This window comes from Canis aureus, chromosome 13, assembly GCF_053574225.1.
Source record: "Canis aureus isolate CA01 chromosome 13, VMU_Caureus_v.1.0, whole genome shotgun sequence".
NCBI lineage: Eukaryota > Metazoa > Chordata > Mammalia > Carnivora > Canidae > Canis > Canis aureus.
The window spans coordinates 39,880,602-39,906,471 of record NC_135623.1 but is presented as its reverse complement, the minus strand read 5'-3'; the positions used below and the strand labels follow the sequence as shown (position 1 = coordinate 39,906,471).

The 25,870-nt window shown below is 41.8% G+C and overlaps 1 protein-coding gene and 1 long non-coding RNA gene across 6 annotated transcripts in view; one reads left to right on the top strand and one right to left on the bottom strand.

The window, feature by feature from the left end:
* The window catches only part of LOC144282309 (uncharacterized), a 43,975-nt gene extending 28,854 nt beyond the window's left edge, over nt 1-15,121 (bottom strand). For 2 of the 3 annotated variants that reach the window (XR_013350721.1, XR_013350720.1), the window contains exons 1-2: nt 14,739-15,121; nt 4,104-4,236 (exon numbers count right to left, since the gene is read on the bottom strand). This is a non-coding gene — a long non-coding RNA (uncharacterized LOC144282309). Of the gene's footprint in view, nt 1-983; nt 1,179-4,103; nt 4,237-14,738 lie in introns of those variants that run through there. The other variant, XR_013350722.1, reaches the window with a different exon arrangement.
* Nucleotides 13,902-25,870, top strand: part of EEA1 (early endosome antigen 1) — a 108,316-nt gene continuing 96,347 nt past the window's right edge. The window contains exon 1 of one of the 3 annotated variants that reach the window (XM_077845795.1): nt 13,902-14,120. In XM_077845795.1, the coding sequence (XP_077701921.1) occupies nt 14,097-14,120 (24 nt within the window). In that variant the 5' untranslated portion in view covers nt 13,902-14,096. The remainder of the gene's footprint in view (nt 14,121-25,870) is intronic. The other 2 variants (XM_077845796.1, XM_077845798.1) reach the window with 2 other exon arrangements.

The window sequence follows — 25,870 nt, the reverse complement described above, 5'->3', positions numbered from 1 at the left end:
CCCATTTTGCTGTTCTCTGAAAGAAGATGTCCACTTCATGAAGGGTTAAATAACATTTGTTGGTAAAACCTAAGCTGTCTTCTTAAATCATCTTTATAACAGAGTTCTCTACTCTCCCTCTTTCCGCCTAAAAGCAGGGCATAAGCTTCTCCCCCCTGTACCAGGTGAGGAGAACTATTCTTATTTCTCATTAAGAGATAAACTCTGAGGCATATTAAACATTTTAAGAGTTTATTTGAGCAAAGCTGATTAGAATGGGACACTGCCAAATAAAAGGGGTTAGCATTCCACCCATCTACTCAGGGGTAAGACTTCTACTTGCTAGTGTCAGGGAGCAAGAACTCCTGTCCCTTTCAAGGGCCTTCCAACTGGACTAAGAATCAAGTCAGCATGAGACAGATTAGCAGAAGAAAATCAAACTCAACAGGGTTATATACAAGAAATCCACACAAACATGGCAATTCCAAAGACAGGCAAACCGAGGTATGTTTGTCATTCTGAACCAAGAAGGAGGGGGAAGGGGTGTGGGACTTCAAAGGGAAGTAACTCCATTCACAGGAAGATGAAAAAGAGTAAATATTTGGTAAACAAATGTTTGCCCGGGACTACAGATGGGTGACTCAGATTTCATGTGTCTCTGCTAATGACCCTTATTCTAGGAAAGACCTCCAATTTAGATTCTTCTATGTGATTAAGGGAGGGGTTAAAGTTTCTCTTGAGCCTGCAGGGTCTTGATTGCCTTTGGCTTGAAATAGTCTGCATGCCAAAGTAGCCCATTTGGGAGCAACCTGCCCTCAGCCCCTACACCAGTCACTTTCCTATCATTTATCTGCCTGAAATACCTAAACTCTTTTTCCTTTGTCTAGTCACTTCTCAACATATCACCCTTTGGTAAAATGATATATATGCCCACAAATCCAACTACTTCTTTGGGGTTTTCTCTTCTTTCTCTTCTCCTCTTTCTCCTTCCCCTCCCCCTCCCTCTCCCCTTCCTCCCTCCTCCTCCTCCTCCTCCTCCTCCTCCTTCTTCTTCTTCTTCTTCGTGAAGTCTTTATGCACATATACATATGAACATCAATAAAAATTGTCTTTTCTCCTGTTAACCTGTCTTTTGTTCCTTCAGTTTGCAGATCCTCAGATACTTAAGCTGAGAAGGTCAAGGAAAAGTTTTTCCTCACCTACATGGTAAAAAAGAGAGAAAGGAGACTGTGTTTTCTGAAAGTTCTTCTCTAATTTTCTCACCAGATTAATTGGTTTGCTTGTCCATTTTATATATTGACTAAAATCTGTCTAATGAAATATCTTTTGGTATCTCATTTTTTAGCCAACTAACCTGTAACAAGCATTGTCCTTAAACTCTTTTTAAAAGTGTACCATGTGTTTTTTATGTTGAACATCTTGAAGATGTTGATATTAAATATTTCAAAATTTTTAGAAGTGATAACATGAATGAGGTGACTGCTCTGAGTTATCAGATAGATTTTTTTCTCTTTTAACAAAAGAAAGCCTTTTTTAAAAAAAGATTTTTTAAATTAATTAATGTATTTAGTTATTTGAGAGAGAATGAGCGTAAGCACAAACAGGGGTGGGGTGGGGAGGAAGAGGGAGAGGGAGAGACTCTCAAGCAGACTCCCCACTGAACATGGAGCCCCACACAGGGCTCAATCCCACGACCCATATTCCTAATTTCACTTGAAGTGAAATATGGTTCAAAATGAATAGGCAGATAGGGGATCTCAGCAGAGAAATGGAAATTCCAGAAAATGATCCAATGGAAATTCTATAAGAGCAAGACTATATGTAATTTATTCTTTAAAGATTTATTTATTTATTTGAGAGAGTGAGAGAGCGAGAGTGCATGCCAGGGAGGGGCAGAGGGAGAGGGAGAGAGAGAATCTCAAGCAGATTCTGTCCTGCTCATGGAGCCCCATGCAGGGCTCAATCTCATGACCCTGCGATCATGACCTGAGCCAAAACCAAGAGTCAGGAGCTTAATTAAGTGAGCCACCCAGGTGCCCCTGGTTTTTTTGTTTGTTTTGTTTTGATTTTTTTTTTAAGTACAAATAGATAACAGAGGAGAGAAAGTATGTATGAGAGCTGCTTTTTCACCCAAAACATTTTTTACACAATAATAATTTAACTATGAATAATAAAGTAAAGTACTTTATCATCTCTCATTCCTCACTCATCTCACCATTTCTGTGGTAAGACATTTTCAGATTAGGGTATTATAAAGGACCATTTATTTAAATCTCAACTATGATATTCTACTTTAGATTTTCAGACTATTCAAAAGCTGTCTATGGGCTTAAGCAACATATTACTTAAATAGATGGCGTTTGGAATCTTCTAGCCCTGAGTTTCTATCAAATCATAAGGCAGTGATTGAAGTGTGGTAGGTCTAAATTCTATGCAACTCATCATTCTAATTATGCAGCCCAGGGAGGCCAACTGGCTGTCAAGAGACCTCAGGAAGTTCATTTGCATTGGTAAATTCACTATAGTACAAGCTCTGAATCTTTGCTTTGCAGGCTTAAAACTTGAACTTTTGTCAGCACATTGAAAGTAAAGTTTTCTCTCGGCAAACTCTTCCCACTCATTGAGACTGAAATGTCATTTTATTAATTTACAATGGGCAATAAAATATTCATGTGGATTGTTATGCTTGTATCAACAGGACCAGTGCATTTCCCCTTTACAGACAAAACTACCTGGGAAGCCAATTATAATTGAAAACTCTGGGGGTGGGGGTGGGGTGGGGGGTGTTCTGCAATCAGAACAAGAGGAGGTAGTTGAATGATGTACCTTAGGGACAAACTTGTCCTGTAGCCTAGAATGTTTTGAGTTGGCCAAAGTCTTTTCTTTCCCGTAAAAGGATTGGGTACAAAACTGAGGTGCACATAGGTTGTGTAGCTTAGTTAGGGAGTATTGGGTGGGGGGCAAGAGTTGGGCATAAGTAGGAATTGGATAAAGGGAGGATGAATGTAGGGAACTTTTCAGGCTTATGGAGGGAACATTCAGGAATGTAGGGAACTTTTCAGGCTTATGGAGGGAACATTCAGGAATGTAGGGAACATTTCAGGCATATGGAGTAGCATATGTAATGGCTTAGAGTAAGGAAAAGACTAATGAAGCAGAAAACTGCAATAATTCAGTATGCCTGGGTTGTACCAGTGCAAAGGAAATAATGTCAAGAGATAAGGACAGAGGGGTAGCTGGAGCAAGAGCATGTGATGACCATGGAAGCCACAGTAAGGGATTTGAATTTTTATCCTCAAAATGATGGGGAACTCATGAGAAATTTTAAGCAAGGGAGTAATGCTGATCAGATTTCTGCTTTAGAAAGATCACTCCAGCTGCAGTGTCAAGAATGAATTAAAGGAAGGCAAGACCCAAAACAGAGATGAGTTGGCATCTCAGATTAGAATGGAATGAGTTGAAAAATGGGATGATGTGAGGTAGAATTTATGGGAGTGGGTGATTAATTGAATATGGACAAAAGTAAAAAAGGGACAGAAAAAAAGAGGACAGTTTCTTGCTTGGGCATGCTGGTGCCAGCAATGATACAGGAACCCTGGAGGTCATAGGGAATTGAGTGAAGGGTGAGCAGAAGAGGCAGATGATGAGTCACTTTAGAGGTTAGACATTTCAAACTGAATGTGAGGGTTCTCTAAATCAAAGTGCATTTGTCCAGTAGGCTGTTAAATATTTGGGCTTCATATTATTTACATATTTATTGAAGAATTCTATTTTATTTTAGAGAGAGTGAGCGTGTGTGTGTGTGTGTGTGTGTGTGCGTGCAAATGGGAGGAGGGACAGAGAGGGAGAGAGAGAAAGAAAGAGAATTTCAAGTAGACTCCCTGCTGAGTGTGGAGCCCTCCTTGGGTTTTGATTGTACCATCCTGAGATCATGACCTGAGCCAAAACCAAGAGTCTGTTGCTTACCCAACTGAGCCATCCAGGCACCCCTTGGCTTCATATTTAGAAGAGAGACAGACTGCATATTTGGGGATTACCAGCAAATAAATAATATGTAATAGAAACCATAAGAATGTCCGGTGACCTATTGAGAAGGTATGGGAGGTAGGTAATAATAATAATACCTGTCACTCTTCTGTATACCTTCAGGTAAGGTCCTTCCAAAGTTGAACAGTTCTGGTACATGACTAGAAGCTTCACTTTCAAGTTCATGACACCATTTTCCAAAGAAGGCAGCTTCTTGGAAGATTTATTGAGCTAACAATCGCATAAAACAAACAAACAAACAAGTAAACATTCCACTTGTATTTGTTAAACACTTTAGTCTCAGAGGTCATACAGCAACTATTCATTTGGAGCAACTCACGAAGTCCTGCTCATCTTCAAGGGAAGAATTAGAGTTTACCTTTTGGTGGGAGGAATGTCAAAGAATTTTCACATGTATTTTTTTTTCAGGCATATTTTAAAATCACCACAGGGAAAAAAGAGGCTATGTGTTTTGGAGGCTATACCCAGTAAGTTTACTACCAACAAGTGGTCTGAAATATAATTCTTCCCTTCCGTCCTTCTTCCTTTCCTTCCTTCCTTTCTTCCTTCCATTCATTTTTCAAAACTCACTTAACAGACATTGGCTGTTAAGTGAGCTACACTGTGACACTGTTACACTGTGTCACAATCAATAAATTCCAAATTCAATGGACATATTGTTCATTAAAAAGAGAGGGGCTTTTTGTTGTTTGTTTTTGGTTTTGTTTTTAACAGTGCAGATATGTTATCTTACAGTTCTAGAGGTGAGACGTCTGCAATTGGTTTTAAGTCAAGGTGTCTTCAGGGATGGTTCCCTCTAGAGACTAAACAAGACAATGTTTCCCTGCCTTTTCCAGGTTCTGGAGGCTCGCTATATTTCTTGGCTCATGACTCCTTCCTTGCATCATTCTGACACAAGGAAACTGGAGGGGCTCTGTGAAAAAAACTGTTTTTTTTTCCTTGCTTCTTTCCTGCTTCTGTTCTCGCTAGGACCTGCACTTCTGCCTTACAGAGGCCTTAATGTTTGTCCTCCTTATAAAGGTCAAGGAGTTTATGATTTCTTGGAGCCTTCCAGCACAATAGATAGTATCTAGGGGCTGACAAGATGAAGTCATCATGTATGTTTTCTAAGACCATTGACTCCAGACACCTTGATGCCAAGACTCCTGACTCCAGAGCATCAGTGACTTATGGAGGACACCTGAGCAAGGACTTGTTTGACCAGTTCCTGGATGCCTGTAAGGACACCTACACCAGACCATCATCCTCAGTAAAAACCCCAGACCTCAAGCAAAGATGAGACTCATTCTCCTTTTCCTTTACAAGTCTCCTGGACATTCCCTCTATGTCTATGCTCTCTCTACATCTTTAATAAACTCTTCTCTCACTTCCTTCTGGTCCACATTTGATTTGTATCCTTAACTTTTATTTCTTTATGCATTTTTAAGTAGGCTCTAGGCCCAGTATGAGGCTTGAACTCATGACCCTGAGAGTAAGAGTTGCATACTCTACTTGACTGAGCCAGCCAGGTGCCCCACATTTGATTTCTATCCTATATGTAGTCAAGGACACTCTTGGATGGTCCTGCAGGACCCACTTTGGGTCCTCAGACCTGGCCTGCCAGCATCAATTCCAACACCCTGCTTTCACTGTCACATCTTTTTAAATTGTGGTAAAATGTACCTAACATAAAATCTAGCATTTTAATTATTCTTAAGTGGACCCTTAGTGACATAAAGTACACTCACATTATTGTATAGCCATTCCCACTATCCACTTCCAGAACTTTTTAATTGAAGAGTTTTAAAATGTTAACCATTGTTTTTATTATTACCTTCAATGTAGTATATGGAAAGAATCAGAGCTTTGTAGGCATGGATTAATTTCCAACGTCTGATCCCCATGCACTCATGTATGATATTTAGATAGTGTTGTAGACAACATGGATGCCATGTCTAGTACTAGGCCAGACTCTTTGCTTTTAATTATTTAGACCTAGTATATGTGAACATATAGAATCCAGTTTATTTTCCAACATTTTTCCAGAGGAAAGATAGCTCAGCTTCTTTTTAACATGAGATCTTAATTGCTCAGCTTCCAGAGGCTAACTGGATCTGCTCATCAAATCCAAGGCTCCCTTGCTCCTTGTTGGGATGGACCAGTGGTAGCTCCTGCTGTTGCTAACCTAGGTGTGCTTTCCCATTTCTTCCTGGTTTTCTTAACTTCTGACTGTATCTATTTAAACAGTGCCCTCCTTCAAAATATCTTCAATTACATTTTTCCCTCTGGGCCCCTGATTGATACATTCCTTTTTGTGTGTGTGTGTGTGTGTGGTTGTTGTTGAAATAAATCTACTCTGAATTCCATTATGTAGAACAGATAAAAGTGAAACTACATGAGCTTAAGCAAGGGTGAATAATGTAGGGCCTCAATTGCTTCTCCTCATCCTCTGAGAACATAGGATTTGAAGGAACAAATTTAGAAAAACACTGGACTGAGAAAACCCAAGGAAATGCTAGCCCTGACCAATGCTTGGATGACATCTCTCTTCCAAACTCATGAAATAACTTCACCTGACTTCGCACACATGCTTTGGAAGCATGTGAGAACACACCTTCAGGTATCTGAGTTCTACAGTGCATCCACACCATCTCTTATGGAAGTCCTTGTGCTTTATTGCATCTGGTTAGCTGTTCAGTTAGGGAGTCCACAGATTGCTTTCTCAGTTTGAAGGCTGATAAGAATGATGACTTAGATTTAGCTTCATACCAATTTCACTTTGATTTACTATTGAATTTTTTTTCAAATAGGCAATGTAAAGAATATTCACAAGATAAAAAAGATGAGTTATCTTGGACCCCATTGCTAGTCTAGTTCTCAACACGTGTGGTTTTGGAAAATCTAGGCAGAATGAGAAGTCTCCCAGGTCAGAAATCCTAACCATGCATTTTGGATGGGATGGCCATCTCAGGACTCAAGAGGTCCACCTGTTATCACAGATGGAAATTTTTCTTGTGTCATCTCTGCATGATTCCATGGTCTATTTTGTACTCCACTAATTTGTGACTTAAATGCAATAGGCTTGGCTATAGCCTATCACATAAATATTAAGGGCAGTATTTTTAATAGATCTTAAAACATTAACTGTTATTTTGGATCTTCACTAAAGCTGCTTCTGAAGAAAGCCAGCTAAGACCTGATACCTTTCTTGAGATTAATCAAGTCAACTAGAGTATGGAGGAAACCAGTAGTGACTTCTGGAGAATTCATATTATCTCCCCACTCTTTTGAAGTCCTTGCCTTTACTTCCCTCTTCCTACTGCCCTCAAGGGCTGAAAGAAGCACAACTTGATACTAGGCTTCAATTAGTTGGTTCAGTGCTGCTAATATAATTTGTTAAAAGTGAGCAATTCAATTAAGTTAAAAAAATCTACTAAAAAAAAAATCTCCTTGATGCCAAATATATGGTTAGTAGTCCTGTGTATATTCCTTAGAATTCCTTTTTTTTTAATATAGATTTTTTTTTAAAGATTTTATTTATTTATTCATGAGAGACACACAGAGAGAGGCAGAGACACAGGCAGAGGGAGAAGCAGGCTCCATGCAGGGAGCCCAACACAGGACTCGATCCCAGGTCCCCAGGACCAGGTCCTGGGCCAAAGGCTGCGCTAAACCGCTGAGCCACCAGGGCTGCCCTTCCTTAGAATTCCTAAACTATTTTTGCCTTACATGTACAACGTTATCACCTGCACTGTGCTTATTGTGTTGTGATTGCTCATAGAATTGCTTCTAATTGCAAATGAATTATTTGGTTGTCATGTGAAATTAAAAAGAAGAAAAATGTTCTAACTTAAAGGTCAGGTATAAGTTGTTTCCCATAAATAGTGGGAAATTTTCAAGAGTCACATAACATACATACATACTAAATGAAAAGAAAATAGATCACCAAGTAGGATCAAAAGATTATTAAATTGCTCTCAAGATCATTGGATTTGAGTAATATCTTCACAAGTAGGAAGATACTAAGTTGAGGAACTCTTTGAGGCAACTGTTACACAAGTAGTTATATGCCCTTCTATCTTAGCTTGAGCTGCTATAACAAAATTCCACAGATCAAGTGTTAGAAATTTATTGCTTATAGTCCTGGAGGCTGTAAGTCTGAGATCAGGGTGCCAGCATGGTTGAGTGAGGACCACCTTTTGGATTGCAAACTTATTATTAATCTTCACATGGAGGAAGGGACTAGAGAACTCTATGGTTTCTTTTATGAGAATACTAATCACATTCATGAGGGCTTTCCCTTCATGACTTAATTACCTCCCAAAGACCCCCACCTAACTACTATCACCTTCAAGGGTTAGGATGCAAGTATGAATTTGGGGTAGGGGCATAAACAAACAACAGCCCTTCTTTTCTTCTTTGCTTCCTTGCTTGCTTGCTTCCTTCCTTCCTTCTTTCCTCCACAAATATCTATTGAGCACTGTTTTAGTTATTGAGGATAGAGCAGTGAAAAAGAGTCAAGGTCCTTGCACTCAGGGAACTTATATTATTATTGGATGGACATAAATACAAAGATAAAAAAGTCAGAAATGATAGTTTGCTCTGCTATGCAGAGAATTAAAATGGGTGATGTGATGGTTTGGAGACCACATCAAATAAGGTGATCCTTGAGAATATATCTCTGAGGAGGTGATTTTTTGGAGTTTATTTATTTTTTTAGTAATCTCTATACCCAGTGTGGGACCCGAACTCATGACCCCAAGATCAAGAGTCACATGCTCTTCTGACTGATCCAGCCAGGTGCCCCCTGAGGACACTTTTCAGGTACAATATGAATGCCATGAAGTTAGCCACAAGATGTCAGGGAATAATATTTCCTACAAGGCAGGAATGACCTTAGTGCGATTGAGGAGGCTGGGGCATAGTGAACCAAGGGGAGAGTGTTATAAATGGGAAGCAGAGAAGGAGGCAGGGCCAGATAGACAAGATATGTGAGCCAGGATGAAGTATTTGGAGTTGTGATTGTGGTGGGAAGCTTCAATTAAGGACAGTGACATTATTTGATTTGCATTTTTAAAAGCTGTTCTTTGCTGCTGTGTAGTTTATGGAGTAGAGGGAAGCCAAAGTAAAGACAGGGAGACCAACCAGGAAACCTTTACAGTAGTCTGGACAAGAGATGAAGGCTCTATGGCCTAGGCAAAGAATGGAAAGAAGTGACAGATTTAGGATATACTTTGGAGGTAGACTTATCAGGATTTCTGGTGGATCGGCTGGAAGAAGGAGAAGTGATGAGAAAAAGAGAGAAATCAAAGATAACTCCAAGATTTTTGGTTTGATCCAACTAAATTCCTGGTAGTAGTATCTAGTGAGACAGGCAAACTGGCAGAGAAGTAGTTTCGAAAATAAAAATGAAACAGCTTTGTATGGGCCATGTTAAGTTAGAGATGCTCGTGAGACATCCAAGGAGAGCTGTGTAGATGGTTTGTTGTGCAGGTCTGGCAATCTGGGGAGAGGTCAGTGTTGAGATATAGGCTTGGAGGTCTTGGGCAGACAGATGAAATTCAAAGCCAAGAGATTGGTTGAAATCATTTCCAGGCTCTGTGGGACAGATAAAAAGAGGGACTGTAGACAAAGCAGGGAGTTTTGAACAATAAGCTATGCAGTAGAAAAGTCAAAGGAGTCTGAGAAGGAATGATCATTGAGGAGAAAAACCAGAAAGTGAATTGTCAAGGAAGCCAAAAGACTAAAATAATTTGAGGAAAGAATGGTCAACTGCTCTCGGTGTAAACAAGGGTCAAATAAAGCCAAAGCAATAAAGTTGTTCGGGGATTAGACAACATGAGCAGTCTCATTCGAATAGGTGAGGAGGCTTTTATTTTATTGTATTTATTTTATTTTTGAGAAGGAGGCTTGATTGGTTGATTGGAGTGGCCTAAGAAGAAAGTGCGATGTAAGACAGTGAAACCACCATGGGTGTAAAAGCCATTTTGGACAAAGAAAGACCAGAGAAGAGAAAGAAGACCAGGAAAGGGAAATAAGATTGCTGCCAGACAGTGTCGAGAGCCTGTCTGAGCTCTGTGGTTATTAATGTAAAAGAAGTGTCGTAGCCCCCGCTTTACCTGTGCACCGCTGACGGTATTCAGCTGCCCTTGTGCAGACACAGTGGATGGAGAGCTGGGTTTGGGTTCTGCTAGATGAAAACAACGGACCAAGAAGAGAGAGGTGAAGAAGTTAAGCATATTCATAAGAATGGGCGCTTATCAAGTTGGATCATGGACTTGAAGTTAGGTTTTGATGGAAATGAGGTTCTAGAAGCAGCTGATAGTAAGAAGGTGAGAGGAGTCAATCAACTGGAGGTCTTGATGGAGTCAAAGAATTAATGGAATATTAATGTAAAGAGCTGAACAGATGGGGATTAGTGGCAAGGCAGGGTAAGCACAACGGTTATGTGTGGGAGCTGCTAAATTAGTGAAGGGTATTCTTACATTATTATGTCTCACTCACTGCTTATTTACTTTTGAGCAATTAAGTTCTCTAGTGTGTTATTCCAGTCATATCATAAGCTGCAGGGGAGCACCCAAACTTTTGAATAAGCCATCCAGCTGAACAGATGAGAGTGTCTTATATTATTAGGCAAAAAATTCCACAGGAGAATTCCAGTGTAGAAGGCCTTAGCATGTGACATTAATAAGCAGCTTTAAACTAGATTAATTTTTGAAAAATAAACAAAAAAGGGAGACAAATATGACTTTAAAGGAGAAAAAATGAAAACTTGTTTCCCATCTCTACTTACAACACACTTTTAAAAAAAGTTTCTAATTGTTTAATTTTTAAAATGATTTATTTATTTATTCGTGAGAGAGAGAGGCAGAGACATAGAGGGAGAAGCAAGCTCCCGGCCAGAGGCCGATGTGGGACACGATCCCAGGATCCCAGGATCCCAGGATCCCAGGATCATGACCTGAGCCAGAGGCAGACGCTCAACCACTGAGCCACCCGGGTGCCCCTATTTTTTATTTATAAGGATCTCTACAACCAATATGGGGCTCAAACCCACCACCTGAAGATGAAGAGTCATATGCTTTACTGGCTGAGCCAGCTGGGTGCCCCTACTTATAATACTTCTAACCCCAAATGTGTGGGGTTTTATTCTGCAGCAGGTAATTTGCTAATTCTGTGGACACCGACTGGGTGTCCTCTAATTAAATTCAGTTGTGATACTAAGCACCTGGAGTTAGTGCAGACCCTCCAGGGTCAGGGCTCAGTTCTGCAGGACAACCCCCGCTTCAGACACTGGTCACACGTTCCAGGTTGCAACTTTGCTTTGAACCAATTGGCTATAAATTGGGGGTTCCCACAACACCCTTCTCAGGTTTGAAAATTTGCTATAACAGTTCACAGAACCTAGGGAAACACTTTTCTTACTGTCACTGGTTTGTTATAAAAGATGCAACTCAGGAAGAGCCAAAGAGAAGGGATGCATAGGTCAAGATATGGGGGAAGGGGTGCAGAACTGTCCTGTTCTCTTTGAGCACATCATCCTTCTAGTACCTTGATGTGTTCACTAACCTAGAAGCTCTCTAATCCTCATGGTTTAGGATCTTTATGGAGGTTCCATAGCATAAACAGCCATGATTGATTAAATCAATGACCATTAGTGATTAACTCTTCCAGCTCCTCTTTCCTCCTGGAGGTGGGGGGATCGTGGGCCTGAAAATTGCAACCTTCTAATCATGCCTTGATCTTTCTGCAGATTAGCCTCCATCCTAAAACTATTGAGGGACCCCCAACCACCAGTCATCTCACTAGCATATACTCTTATCACTGTGGCTAGTCCAAGGGTCTTAGAAGCTTTGGTGTCAGGAATCAGGGTCAAAGATTAAATATTAGAACAAAAGATGCTCCTAGCATCCGTTCAATCAGGAAATTACAAGGGTCTTAGGAACTCTGTGTCAGCAACAGAGACCAATTATATATTTATTAGGGCACATAGTTTTATCTCCCTATGTTGGTCAAAGTATTTCCCATGTTGTCTGAAAATAAAGCACCTTGTGTCTAGAAAGATGGAAAGTTGCACTTTGCTATGTTTGTCTGGAAATATTTAAGTGCACTATTATCAATGGTGATTAATAACGTATTAGTTGTAGGTATGACTATTTTGCTGCACTATGGACACACACACAATAAAGAACAGAACATGTCTGGAATAGAAACATATCACACCATATAATAATGGCTTTACACTTTACAAAAACATTTTATATTAACTCATTTGAAAATATTTGCTGCATCTTTTCAAACAATCTGGAAGTACTTTGCAAAAAAGCATCCCATTCATTGCTTGGGGTAGACCTGAGGTTTCCCCCCTCTCCCACAGCAAGGCCAATTACATTATTCCCTCTTTCTTTTCTTCCCTCCTTCCTTCCTCCCTCCCTCCTTCCTCCCTCTCTCTCTTCTTTCTTTCTCCTTCCTTTCTTTTTCTTCTTTCTTTCTTTCTTTCTTTCTTTCTTTCTTCTCTTTTCTTCCTTTTTTCTTTCTTATTTATTTTTTTAAATTTTATTTATTTATTTATGATAGTCACAGAGAGAGAGAGAGAGGCAGAGACACAGGCAGAGGGAGAAGCAGGCTCCATGCACCGGGAGCCCGATGTGGGACTAGATCACGCCCTGGGCCAAAGGCAGGCGCCAAACCGCTGCGCCACCCAGGGATCCCTCTTTCTTATTTAAACAATATTAAAGTCTTCCCTCTTCGTCCCAGGGTAAAGCTCCTGAACCTTGGCTTGTGAATGCTAGCAGAATGGTGGGTCTCCGGAGCTGTGATTTTTTTTTTTTTTAAGATCTAAATATTTTAGAGAGACGGAGAGCCGGGCAGGTGCCCATGTGAGGAGGGAGGGGCTGAGGGAGAGAGAGAGAGAGACTCTCAAGCAGACTCTGCGGAGCCTGGAGCCCAGGCGGGGCTCGGTCCCACCGCCCGGAGATCGCAGACCTGAGAATAAATCCACAGTCCCACGCTGCATGGACCGAGCCACCCCAGCTATGATTTTTGGACCTAAGTAACGACGTGGTGCCTGGAAGTCAGTTTGAAGTCCACACGCCCTGTTTATTTGTGACCTTCTTCTTCTCTCTCTCTCTCTCTTTTTTTTTTTTTTACTGAAACAGACGCATTAACGTTGCTTCAGTGGATACGCCTGTTAGCAGCACAGGACTTGAAATTCCTTGGGAGTCGGGCCACGCAGGGGCTTCCCAAGGAGAAGGGGTTAGAGACCTCCGCCGATTACAGACTGATGCGACGATCCAAAAAGGACGCCCCTAAAGTTCTCTTGCCAACTCAAATTCGTTTCTCCCTCTCCTTCCTTCTGCTTCTTTACTTTCTCTCTGGCCGAAATCAGCAGCGAGAAGGGAGGACAGAAAGGAGACCCGGGATCGAAGCCGAGGCGGGAAGCCCAGCGGACGGGAGAAGCGTGTCCGCGACTCCCTGCTTTGCCGCGGAAGTGAGGGTCCCGTGCAGCCTCGGTCAAGAGCAGGGTCCAGCCGACCAGCCTGACCCGGCGGCGCGGACCCTCCCCGGGGCCCTCCTCCCGCGGGGCCCGGGGCTCCCCGCCCGCCTCCCCCCGCGGGCTCGCGGCCGCCGCGCGGGCACGGCCCCTGACGGAGCGCGGGCGTGCGCTCGGCCGCCGCGGCGTCCCCCGGCCCGCCGGAAGGAGGGGCGGCGCCAGCGTCCCGCCGCCTGTCCGTCACGCGGCCGCCCACGCCGCCGCCGCCTCCGATTGGCCGCAGGCCGGGCCGGGCCCCTTGAGGCCCCGCCCCCCGCGGACGGACAGGCCGGGAGGGCGTGGCGGCGGCGGCGGCGGCGGCGGCGGGCGGCCCGCCCGGCTGTCAGTTACGGGGGCGGCCCGGCCGGCGGGCGCGCGCTCCCTGTCGCCGCCTGTGGGGAAGTCGGGGCCGCCCGAGCGGCCGCCGCCACCGCCTAGCCCCGGCCTCCTCCCGGGTGCCTTCCCGACTCCGTGTCCCCCGCTCGCGCAGCCCCGGGTCGTGAGGGGGCCCGCGCAGGGTCCGGAGAGTCACCGCGGCGGCCCGGGCGGCGTTTAAACCATGTTCAGGAGGATTCTGCAGAGGGTAAGCGAGTGCAGCCGTCCGCGGGGCGGCACGTGAGCGGAGCCCGCCGCCGCCGCCGCCGCGCTGAGGGGCCGAGGCGGTGGCTCCTTCCTCCTGTAGGCCCCGCAGCCGGGAGGTGGTTAGGCCTCGGCCGTCGGCGCCGGGGGCGGGCCGCGGGGGAGGGCGGGCGGCGGCGGCGGCGGGGCGGCGGGGCGGGCGGGCCGGAGCCCGGGCGGCCTCCGAGGCCCCCGCGGCCCCGCGCGCCCAGGCCCGGCCGGCGTCGCGCTCCCCGCGGGGCTGTCAGCGCCGCGGGCGGCGCGCGGCGGGCGGCGGGGCGGGAGGGTGTGGTGCGGCGCGTTCCTCCCCGGCCCGGGGACGCCGCTGCCGACCCGAGTCGGTGCCTCGCCCGGCGGGGAGCGCCCGGCCCCTCCGCCGCCCGGCTTCGCGCGCACCTGCCGCCCTGGGCCGCGGGTTCGCGGGGTAACGTGCCCAAGCCCGGCCTAGCTCGGGCCCAGTCGTGGTCCCGACACTTCCTGGCGAAACCCGCCGAGGAGGAGGAGATTACTCACTGTTGGAAACTTTTTTTTTTTTTTTCCGTCCCCCAATTAAAAATGCGTTTCCCCCTCTCAGCCCCGGTACCTTTTTTTTTTGAGCTCTCCGAGAGTAAATTCGCAGTCCGCTTCGTCTAGTGTTCAACGCTCGCTCCGTCACTTTCTGCCAGCGCTGTCCCTACTGGAAAGCTGGAAAAACCTGAAGCTGTAAAGCCAAGAGCATTGGAAAGCTGTACGTGTGTTGTTTAGAGATCGACTCCTAGAATAAGAAGAGTATCATTTCCTACAAGCGTTGCTGTCACTCAAGGTTTTGTTTTGGATAGCTTTTCTTTTCTTTTCTTTTTTTTTTTTTGGAATCTGAGAAGCTGCGACAAACTGTAAACGATTGAAAAGTTGGGGCAAACTGATTAGTTGGTTACTGAGGGAGTAGGATTACTGGTTCACAGGACGGAAGAAATTAGTGAATTTGTAGTATTTAGCCAAGGAATGTGCCAAAGACAGTTGAGTCATCCACTATATGGAAAGGGAGTGTCCTTGGCTCCTGCACAGCTTTGTGAAATGGTCAAGTCATGTGAGACTTGGTCGTGCATCAGGGGAGAAATAGTTAACTTTTGTATCTGCCGCCCTGTATTGACATCTGATGATTTTTTTTTTTTTTTTTTTTGCAGTGGTTTTGTCAGAAATCTTGATAAGCTGATGATTTTAGCAATAGCAAGGACATGCCCTTTACCCCTGTCGTCCCTTCCTGGGTCCAGCAGTAAAGACGAGTGTGCATGATTTACTTGTGGTACTTGGAGAGGGTTTCCTTCTAGTCCAACCTGGAGGAACCGATTATCCCCTCATCCCTCAGACTGTGTTTCCGCTATAGTTGCACATCTGGAAATTAGTCTGCCTATGGTTTGCTTTAAAGTTGATAAATAAAACGAAGTGTTTCCTGACTCAGGAGTGGCGTCTGGTAGGGGCGCCTGGCTGGCTTCATTGGAGAAGCAATGCCATTCTTGACCTAGGAGTCCCGAGTTTGAGCCTCACATTGGGTGGAGAGGTTATTAAAAAACATACATGAATAAACTTTGAAAAAAAGAGTAGCTTCTGGTAGTTACAGTTTTCGGAAATACGGGATGCTTTCCCGTCCTCGTGGTTTAATGTTGTTAAGCATTACCGTTGTCTAAGGACCGTTCTTATATAAAGACCATGTGTTGGTGCATGCACGACTATTAATAGAAGTTTCAAATGAAACTGCAAAATTGGGATTCTGATCATTGCTGAGATGTGACATGCGATCATCACATATGAATAAGTCAGTTGACAGTTGACTTTTTTTTTTTTTTAATTTTATTGATTTATTCATGAGAGAGAGGCAGAGACACAGGCAGAGAGAGAAGCAGGCTCCATGCAAGGAGTCTGAGTGGGACTGGATCCCGGGACCCCAGGACACGCCCCGGGCTGTAGGGGGCGCTAGACCACTGAGCCACAGGGGCTGCCCGGCAACTAACTTTCTTAACCAAGGCACTACTGATATTTTATGACTGGATAGTTCTTTTTTTTTTGTGGGGGGCTGTCCTTTTGCATTCTAAGATGATGCTCTGGCTTCTGCTCACTTCATGTGGTTAGCAGTCCACCCCTCCCCCACCCCTTTCCCCTTTTGTGACAACCAAAAATATATATATATTTTAAGATTTTATTTATTCATAGAGACAGAGAGAGGGGCAGAGACAGGCAGAGGGAGAAGCAGGCTCCATGCAGGGAGCCCGATGTGGGACTCGATCCCGGGTCTCCAGGATCACACGCCAGGCTGCAGGCAGCGCTAAACCGCTGCACCACCAGGGCTGCCCCAAAAATATCTCTTGATTGAGAACCACTGTGTTAAGTGTGTATACTCTTTTATAGGGAAATTTGAATTGTTTCTCACAGTTACTTTTTCCCCTTGTGTATTTATATTGAGTGTCAGTAGTCACCAGACATATGCAAGGGACTGGGAAATGGTTTATAAGGTATGGGTCCTCCCTTTAAAACTCACAGCCAGGTAGGGGAAGTGGACATTTAACAGTGATTACAGTGCTGTGTAATAGAAGAAGTGTGCCCTGGGTGCCTCTGTGTGAGGGTGTTGGGATCCTCAGGAGAAGCTTCTAGTAGGAGGTCATATTCGCAGCTCCAAAGAGGGAGGGGCATGTCAGGCAGAGGGAGACCGAAATGCCAAGGCATCTTGAAAGGGTAGGAGGAATGTGAACAATTAAGGTTAGGAAGTGAAATGAGGTGCAGGGATAGGTGGGATATGAAGATGCCGGGGTAGTAGAGGCTGGATCCCTAGAGGACTTAGACTACCTTCAGAGGAGTTCAGCTTTATCTTGCAGATGGCTCACTGTTATTGCTCAGCATATAATAGGGGTGTTTTGATAAAAACCTTAAAGAAATCTGGTGACTTGTATTATTAGTTTAGAACCTAAACTGTTATTATTAAGTCCACAGGTGTATTTACTAACAAGTATAACTAGAATCTTTATGTAACATGGCAACCGTTTTATTTTACCCCACCCTGATAAATCTTATTTCTCAACAGAGGTAATAAGATACAAGATTAAGACAAAAATTGCTAATTTAGAGATTTGTTTGAAATAGTCTCCATGCTTTGGGATTATATTGCATTATTTTAATATTCTGTTTTAGATGGCCTTTTCTTTTTAACCTTTGTTATTTTCTTCTGAATAGTGTCCTTTAAAAAGCGTTTTTGAAAGAAGATACGGACAATATGCTTACAATCAGTTGTAACTCAGTATTTGAACGTTTGCAATGAGGTCCCAGGGTACTTGACAAAATTTGCTGCTGCTGCTGCTTTTTCTTCTTCTTTCCATTAACTTACTAAAAGTTGGCTTTCTGAGGCTTGAAAGGATCTGAATTAGAAAAAAAGAAATTAAGGTAGCTCCAGTATGTATGTATTGACTGTTTTGCTTAATGGTCCTCTGAAGAGAAATATGAATTTAAAGTGCTTGATGACTGTGGGGGCACCTGGCTGGCTGTTGTTGATCTTTGGGTTACAGGTTCCAGCTCCACGTTGAGTGTGGAGATTACTTAAAAATAAGATCTCTAAAAGGAAAAATAAAGTGCTTGATGGTCAGAGGAAGAGATGATCAGTATTTATTACTTGAGGCAATTTGTAAGTTTTGTTGCCATTTCTTAAGAAATTACTGTAATTTAGTGTATTAGATTTCTTTTCACTGGCATATATAAATACCATTGCTAAAGAAAAAATGGATTTAATTATTCTAGAATTGTAGAAACAAACAGCTTCTTTTATAGTCAACAGGTCCCTCTCTGATTTTAAAAATGAGGAAGTAAAAATGGATTAACTGATTTATCTAAGGCAACACAGTAGATGTCAAAACTGAGACAAGAGCCAGATTTTCCCAACTCAGTCCATTTCCCTTTTTCTGGCACCTTGTTGCCCTTTCCCCACTACTCAAATTAATATGATTGGCACTATGCTAATCACTGTGGAAGATATGGGGAAAATATCATATCCTTCCTTAAGGATGCGATTAAGTGCCAACGAAAATGATACACACAATGAAGGCTGTAGTGGTACAGAGAAGGAAAGATCAGAATGAACCTGGGTGAATGGGGAGTCTTCTTGGAGAAAATGAGCATGAGACGGGGTTTTGAGGAATGTGTGTGTGTTTAGGAGAGGTCTTAGAGAAGAAAGTTTCTTTTTAGGAAGGAGTTACAGTATAAGCAAAGATGCAGAGTTGGGAATAAGTTCATTTTTCCCTGCCCTTCCTCCTTCCTTTGCACATTGCCTTTTTTTTTTTTAAGATTTTATTTTTATTTATTTATGAGAGAGGCAGAGAGAGGCAAAGACATAGGCAGAAGGAGAATCATATTGCCTTTTAATAAACAGATATTAATAACACTTGCTATGTGCTAGAAACTGGGGACACAGCAGTGAATAAGATACAGTCCTAAGCCTCAAGTAGCTTAACCCTTATCACATCTGGAGGCCCATGATGTCTTTCTGTCCTCCGTAGGTGCCGTTAATTTTGATTACCTTGTCAGAGGTCGGGGGTAGCCGAATTTTTTGATTATATAATATTATTTTTTTCTTCTTTTACAGTTAATAGCATCTACCTAGAAGATCATGTACATATCTTGCCCCTTACCAAAATTTGCCATTAATTTAGCATTCATTGTTCATTCTTGCCCGATCTAGTCTTCTCCGTAATGACTGCAAAATGATGATTTTTCCACTCCGGCATTCCCTTCACCTTTACCAGGTGATTCTTGGCTTTCCTGTTCTTCTTTCCTCCCTCTCAGCTTCCTTTCTTCTTTTCTATTTGAGTGGACTCATAATTTCAATTTTTAAAAGTGGTTTATAACTCATTACAATATTTAATTATTTTGGTGCTCATATTTGAACAGTGGGAGCCTTTTCAGTGTGGCTCCTATGTTTTGACATGGTCCTATGATTTTTTTTTTTTTCTTTCTTTCTTTCTTTCTTTTCTTTTTTTTTTTTTTTTTTAGTCCTTCTTTACTTTCTGGCATAACAGTGTATTCATCCCTTACTCTTTCCCAGCCCTGAAATTAGCCATTTCTCTGAGGAGCCTTTTTCTTACAGTAGGGAATGGTATTAGAAACCCAAGTCTGGGGTGGCTTTCCTTCTCATTTCAATAGACAAATCTGACATTTTGAACTTTATTCTGTAGGCATTAGGAAATCAATAAGATTTTATTAAGCAGTGAAATATATTTGGTATGCAGGAGAGGCAAAATTTTCCACTACCTTCTTTGGGTGTCTGGCTGGACCTAAGAATTAAACATATAAAGCAGATTAACAGGAGAAAGGATACACGTTTTATTAAATTTTTACATATACACAGGCAGCTTCACAAGAGAATTTAAAGTCTTTCTACAGAATTCGGGTGCCAGACAGCCAAAGAAAGTGGATGAAATTGTGCCTCTCCTGCATACCGAATGTTAGAAGTAGCCAAGATAATAAGGGTTAGTTTAACAGGGTTGTTTATACAGATTTCTCAGCCCCAAATTTTCTGTCTTTGGTGATGAGAATAACTTTTTCTCTCCCTGTACAGTGAGGGAGCTTTCCACATGAGAATTTTATCTCCTTTCAGGAAGAAGAAAGAGGGTCAGAGTGTTCTTGCGTACCTGCTGCTTTAGTGCCTTTAATTAAAAATAATCAATATGCCAAAGTGGCATATTTTGGGGGTGACATCTTGGTATTCTTTAGGCACAAAGTAGAAGTTAAAAATGTTTGTTTTTAGGAAGATTAATTGGTCAGTTGCATGTGATACATTAACACCATAGGGGAGGAGTGCCTGGGTGGCTCAGTTGGTTAAGCGTCTACCTTTGGCTCAGGTCATGATCATGATCCCAGAGTCCTGGGATCGTGTCCCATATTGGGCTCCTTGCTCAGTGAGTGGTCTGCTTCTCTCTCCTTCACCCTCCGTTCCTCCCCCATTCGTGCTCTTTCTCTGTCTCCAATAAATAAATTCTTTAAAAAAAAAAAAAACCTTAAACAACCCGTAAAGGAGTATAGGCAGAGATCAGATAGAAATTTTAATATTTTAGGCTCTGAGAAATTATGATTTGCATTAGAATGATGACAATGTGACAGAAAAAAGGATGATGAATAGGGAAGAAGACCTTTTTTTTTTTTTTAAAGATTTATTTATTTGAGAGAAAGAGAGGTGTGTGCACACACACACCTGTATGCAAGCAAGGGGAAGGACAGAGGGAGAGGAAGAGAAATCCTTAAGCTGACTCCATGCTGAATGTGGAGCCTATGTAGGACTCCATCTCATAACCCTGAGATCATAACCTTGAGCCCAAATTAAGAGTTGGACGCTCAACTGACTGAGCCATCCAGACACCCCCAGAAGACCTTTCAAGCATATCTATTCCTCAGATGTCTAGTATGGGCCCACCGTGTGCTGTGGATACACTGATGAGTGAAGAGACATAAACCCCTGTGGTGAAGCTTCGTGAAAGAGGAACTGTTCAGAGAATCCCATAGCTTTTTGGTCACATGAATGAGTCTTAAGAAGCACAAAGGCATGGGGAGATCCACGAGCATAAAGCAAGAGGGCCCTGATCTAAACTGAGATATTAGGGAAGGCTTCCCTGTCTGGTTACACATTTAAGTTTGATGGAATTACTACTAATTTATTAAATTTTAAAATGTGGAATTATTTTCTCTTTGTGTAGATTTATTTATAGTGTGTTTAAGAATAGAGATTGAGGTATAAAAGAACCAGGGCTAGAACTAAGTTTTTTCTGTTCTTATCCTGGTGGTCTTTTGCTTGTGCCAAAGAGACAGTATGATTCGTGGTTAATAGCCTGAACTCTGGGGCCATAGTCCTGGGGTGGTATTTGTATCCCATTTACTAGCTGAGTAACTTTGGGCACGTTACTTGATTTGTCTGTGTCTCATTAAAATGATCATAATAATAGTACCTGTCTCATAGGATTGTTGTTGTAAGGACTGACTGAATGAGTACCTGTCAAGGTCTTTGACAGTATCTGGCACATGGTAAGCTCTCTGTAAATGTTACCTGCTGCTAATGTTGGTATTTTATTATTATTACTATATACTCCAAATTTCTTTAAGGAATACTTTTCTTATCACTTTTTTTTTTTTTTTAATCATGCGTGTATGTTTGTGTAGACATTCATCACACCATTGGGCATTCTGTGCTACTTACTTTGCTGGGTTTGGGGATGAAAAAACTCTAAAGGAGTTTTAATGGGGGAGACAGATACTTAAATAATTACAAGATAATGTGATAAGTGTTAATAGATACCCAGAGGAAGAGTTCGTGAGTACAAAAGAAAAAGTAACTAATCCTGTGAGGGAATGTTTAGGGGGAGATTGTTGGACTGGAGATTGTGGAGGACCTTACAGAGGCTGGAAGTGATAAGCAAAGAGGAGCAAGGAAGAGAAGCCATCTTTAGAGACAGGGACCAAGGAAATGTAAGAGCATGAAACAGTCTAGCACAGCATTAGAAGAGTTGTGAATATTTCTGCATGTGGATGGGAGTAGTTATAAGAGATGAGATCAGAAAGAGGTTTGGACTTTATACTATATACAGTAAGGAGCCGTGGAAAGTTTTTTTTTTTTTAAAGATTTTATTTATTCAAGAGAGACACACAGAGAGAGAGAGGCAGGCAGAGACACAGGCAGAGGGAGAAGCAGGCTCCATGCAGGGAGCCTGACATGGGACTTGATCCCTGGTTTCCAGGATCACGCCCTGGGCCAAAGGCAGGCACCAAACTGCTGAGCCACCCAGGCTGCCCAGAAAGTTTTTAAATTATCAAATTTGTAATAAGGAAAACCCTCCAAAAATATTTTTCGTAGGTAATCTTTATAAAAAGTAAATTGAATGTATCGCTCTTCTGTCTAAAATATGTTGATGAATAATCATTGCCCTTTGGAGATGTCCAAACTCTTTGCCTTGGTACACTTGGCCCATAAAGCTCTGTCCTTTTATAGGATTTTAGGCTCATCTTCACCTACCTCTCTGAACATGCCCTTGACCTTTCCATTCTCACTAATTGTGTTTCTCACAACTTACTCTATTCTGTCATTCTTTCATACCTCTGTAGAAGAGCTTTATTCTGTTCAGACTGTCCTACCTCATTTGTAGACATTGCTCAATTCAAGTGACTCTGGGAGTTTTTTGATTACTTTTTTTTTCTTCTCCCCAAACATCCCCATACTAACTAGAACAGGCTTTTGGTACTAGACCATCATTTAAGGCCTGTGTTCCTCCATTTATGAGGGTGAGATCTTGTACAAAATTTCAAGCTTTCTGAAAAGCTTGAAATTTGCTTTATCTGTAAGTTGAGGATATTATGTATCTCACAGTGTTGTGGAAGGATTAAATAATGTTCATGAAGCATTCACTGCAGTATCCAGCATTCAATAGACATTTAGTATATGGTAGTTGAGTTCAGATCTCTAGAAAATTTATGTTGTTTTTGTAATTTATTTATTTGACCATTTCCCTATAGACTTGAGCTCCCTTAGGGGAGGTATTTTGTTTTCTTTTTTAGTGTGTAGAATCTAACTTAGTATTTGATGCTTGATGTTTTTCAGTAATATATGTTGACTACTTGGTGACTCTATAGAGAGGGTGGCTTCATTAGGGAAGAGACTGGCTAGAAAATAATAACTTTTTAGTTCTAAAATTGCTGCACATTATTATTATTATTATTAATTAATTAAGGATTTTATTTATTAATTTGAGAGAGAGTGAGGAGAGAGAGCACATGTGTGCATGAGCCAGGTGTGATGGGGTAGGGGGAGAAGCAGACTCCCCACCCAGCTGGGAGCCTGGTGTGGGGCTTAATCCCAAGACCCTGGGATCATGACCTGAGCCGAAGTCAGACGCTTAACTAATTGAGCCATTCAGGCGCCCCTAAAATTGTTGCACATTAGAATCATTTGGAATTCTTAAAAAAAAAAAAAGGATTTTGAAGTCCCTCTATTGTATCAATTTCTGGATCTTCAGTTTTCAGTTCAGGAGATGAAGAAAACTTGAAGTTAGACAATGGCTTTAGGGATAGAGAAAGAATGATTTTCAAGAAAATTAAGATGTAAAATTGATAGGGCTTATTGACCTTTGAGTAGTTTGGGCAGCTGAGGGGGTGGTGGAATTGGACTAAGGTAAAGAATAGAGAGGGAAGAAGAACAGGTTTGGGAAGGAAGATGAATGTGAGCTAGACGAGTGCCCATCCCAGTGGAGATGTTCATAAAGTAGGTGGAAATATAGGTCCAGCACTTAGGAGACAAGTGGAGGCAAGTATAAGATATGTACAAATACATATCTTGAAGAGAGGTAAGTACTGAGAAGTGTCCATTGAATGGAACAGTTGAGTCATACCTAGTTCAGTTTTAGGAGAGTCACAGGGACAAATTGGGAAGTAAGGAAGTAGAATCAGGGAGCACAGACTACTTTCTGAGGAATATGGAATAGAGGAAGCAGAAACTAATTAAATATTAAATACATGAATGAAATTTGTCATCCTTGGACAAGATTCTGATAAATGATTTTTATTTTCAAGGATTATAAACTTCCTCAATCAGTTTAAGTTGAAAGGGGGGTTTATTATAAAGTTTCAAAATGATCATTGAGCAAGAATTGCTGTACACTTGGGACTTAAGAGAATGTTGTTAGAGACAGAGGCATTTCTTCTCTTTGTTTTACTCTTTCATAGACTGCTGGCATCTTGTCTCTGATTCTGCGACCATCCTCCTTGTTGCTGCTTACTCAGTGTGTTCAAGACCCAGATGGTCATCTGACCGCTCAATTCTGTATACTTTTCACCTTAGCTTTGTATAACCAATTGGTCCAATGTCTCAATTCCCAAAATCCAAGAGAAGACTTTAAAATGTCCTCTGCATCTTTTCTCGTTGGATCATGCTTAGGTCTCTGGATGGCCGAAGACGTTCATTGATGGTTTAGTCAACTGAGGTTGGAAGTGGAGTGTGGTCATATAATACTTAGGACTATTCCTTCTAGGAGTTGTGGTACAACATACAATGTTGTGTAAACATACAATTTACACATTGTTCTTCTAGAAATAAACTTTACCATGGCTCTGAAATAGTGATAATAGTTATGATTAATTAAGTTCATTTGATTCTAGGAATAAAGAATTCATCAGGTTAGCTCAAAAGTAGCATAGTAGTGAGTATAAGGATGCGCTCAGCAGTAAGAAAGATGGAATTTCATGGAAATTCAGAACCAAACATTTAATATGGGGTTGATCCTCTCAGACATTTTTACTGGAAGGCTTTGAAGGCTCCATGGCAGTGCTATCAGGGACTTTCTCTACTGGGCTTTATAGATTTTCACTGTAGAGTTGAACTGTTAAAGGACTCAGTGACTCTTAATATATTTGTGTTCCCTGTATCTAAATACTTTTGTTTCACCTTTCAGCTAATTTTCTTACCCTCTATTCTAGTTTTTTTTTCTTCACAGCTTCTGCATACTCAGAGTCTTTGGTCTTTTGAAACTTTGGTGAGGTTATAGCTTTGATTTGCTGAACACTTTTATGTACTCTTACTTTACCTTATGATTACACTGTTTATCTGTTTAGTGCCAGTTTGTGTGTTAATTAATCATTTCTTTTCATATATCGCAATTCACAGGCCTAATCATGGAACTCAGCAGTAGTTCACTCTTGGCATTGGGCACTTTTTCTTTTTTTGCTACTGGGCCATTTTATTGGCTGCTAGCTAACTTATAAATATCTGCTATTTGGTCCAGCTGATCACATCTTTGGTCAGTTGGCAATAGACACAGAGTCATATAACTGGCTATCTTGGACTATGTTTTCAACATGGCGTATGGTAAGATAGCTTTCTTTAGGATGGAAACATGGCTTTTGCCCACGCTATGATTGATTGACATATTTAGTACAATAACATGAATAATTTAGTTGCATTGGCATCTGTTTAAGTATTGCATAGACTATACCAGTAATTGAAATTTAAAATCATCCTTTATCCCCTCATTTCGGTTTATGGCTAAGTTTTACATAACTCTGCTAATATAGAAGTTTTTAGAGTCTCGTTGATACTTTATCAAGTATCATTGGACTTTATTTTTTGATATACTCTCATATCTGTTTGCAACTTTTAAGTATTTTAAGCAATCTAGTTTTAAAAATAAAAATATTTGAAAATAAAATTTTGTTTCTGGTTATGAAAATAAACCATGTACATCACAGAAATTTGAGTAGGTCTGAGAAGGAAAATCAAAAAGAAGCAAAAGTGTAGTATAGTGGATAGTTTAACATTAAGAGCACAAGCTTTGAAGTCAGATGGAATTCCAGCTTTGTGCATTACATTTGTAATCTTAGCTAACAACTTATTTAGCTTCTTTAACTGTATTTTCCCTCCCTTGGCTACATGGAAGCAATCCCTTTGACTTTATTCAAAAGATTGTTTTAAGCATTAAATGACATAACGTAGACAGAGAGCTTGGTATTCTTGCCTGTCAGAGAGGTTATATGTTAGCTATTACTATTAATAGACAGAGAATATTTCATTTAGCCAGACTACCAAACTGACATTTCTTTAACTAGTATAAAACTCAAGTTTCTTATGCGCATGATTTTGAAAATGCAAATGATTCAGAAGAAGCTGGTATTGAGGGGATCTCTGGGTGGCGCAGAGGTTTGGCGCCTGCCTTTGGCCCAGGGCGCGAT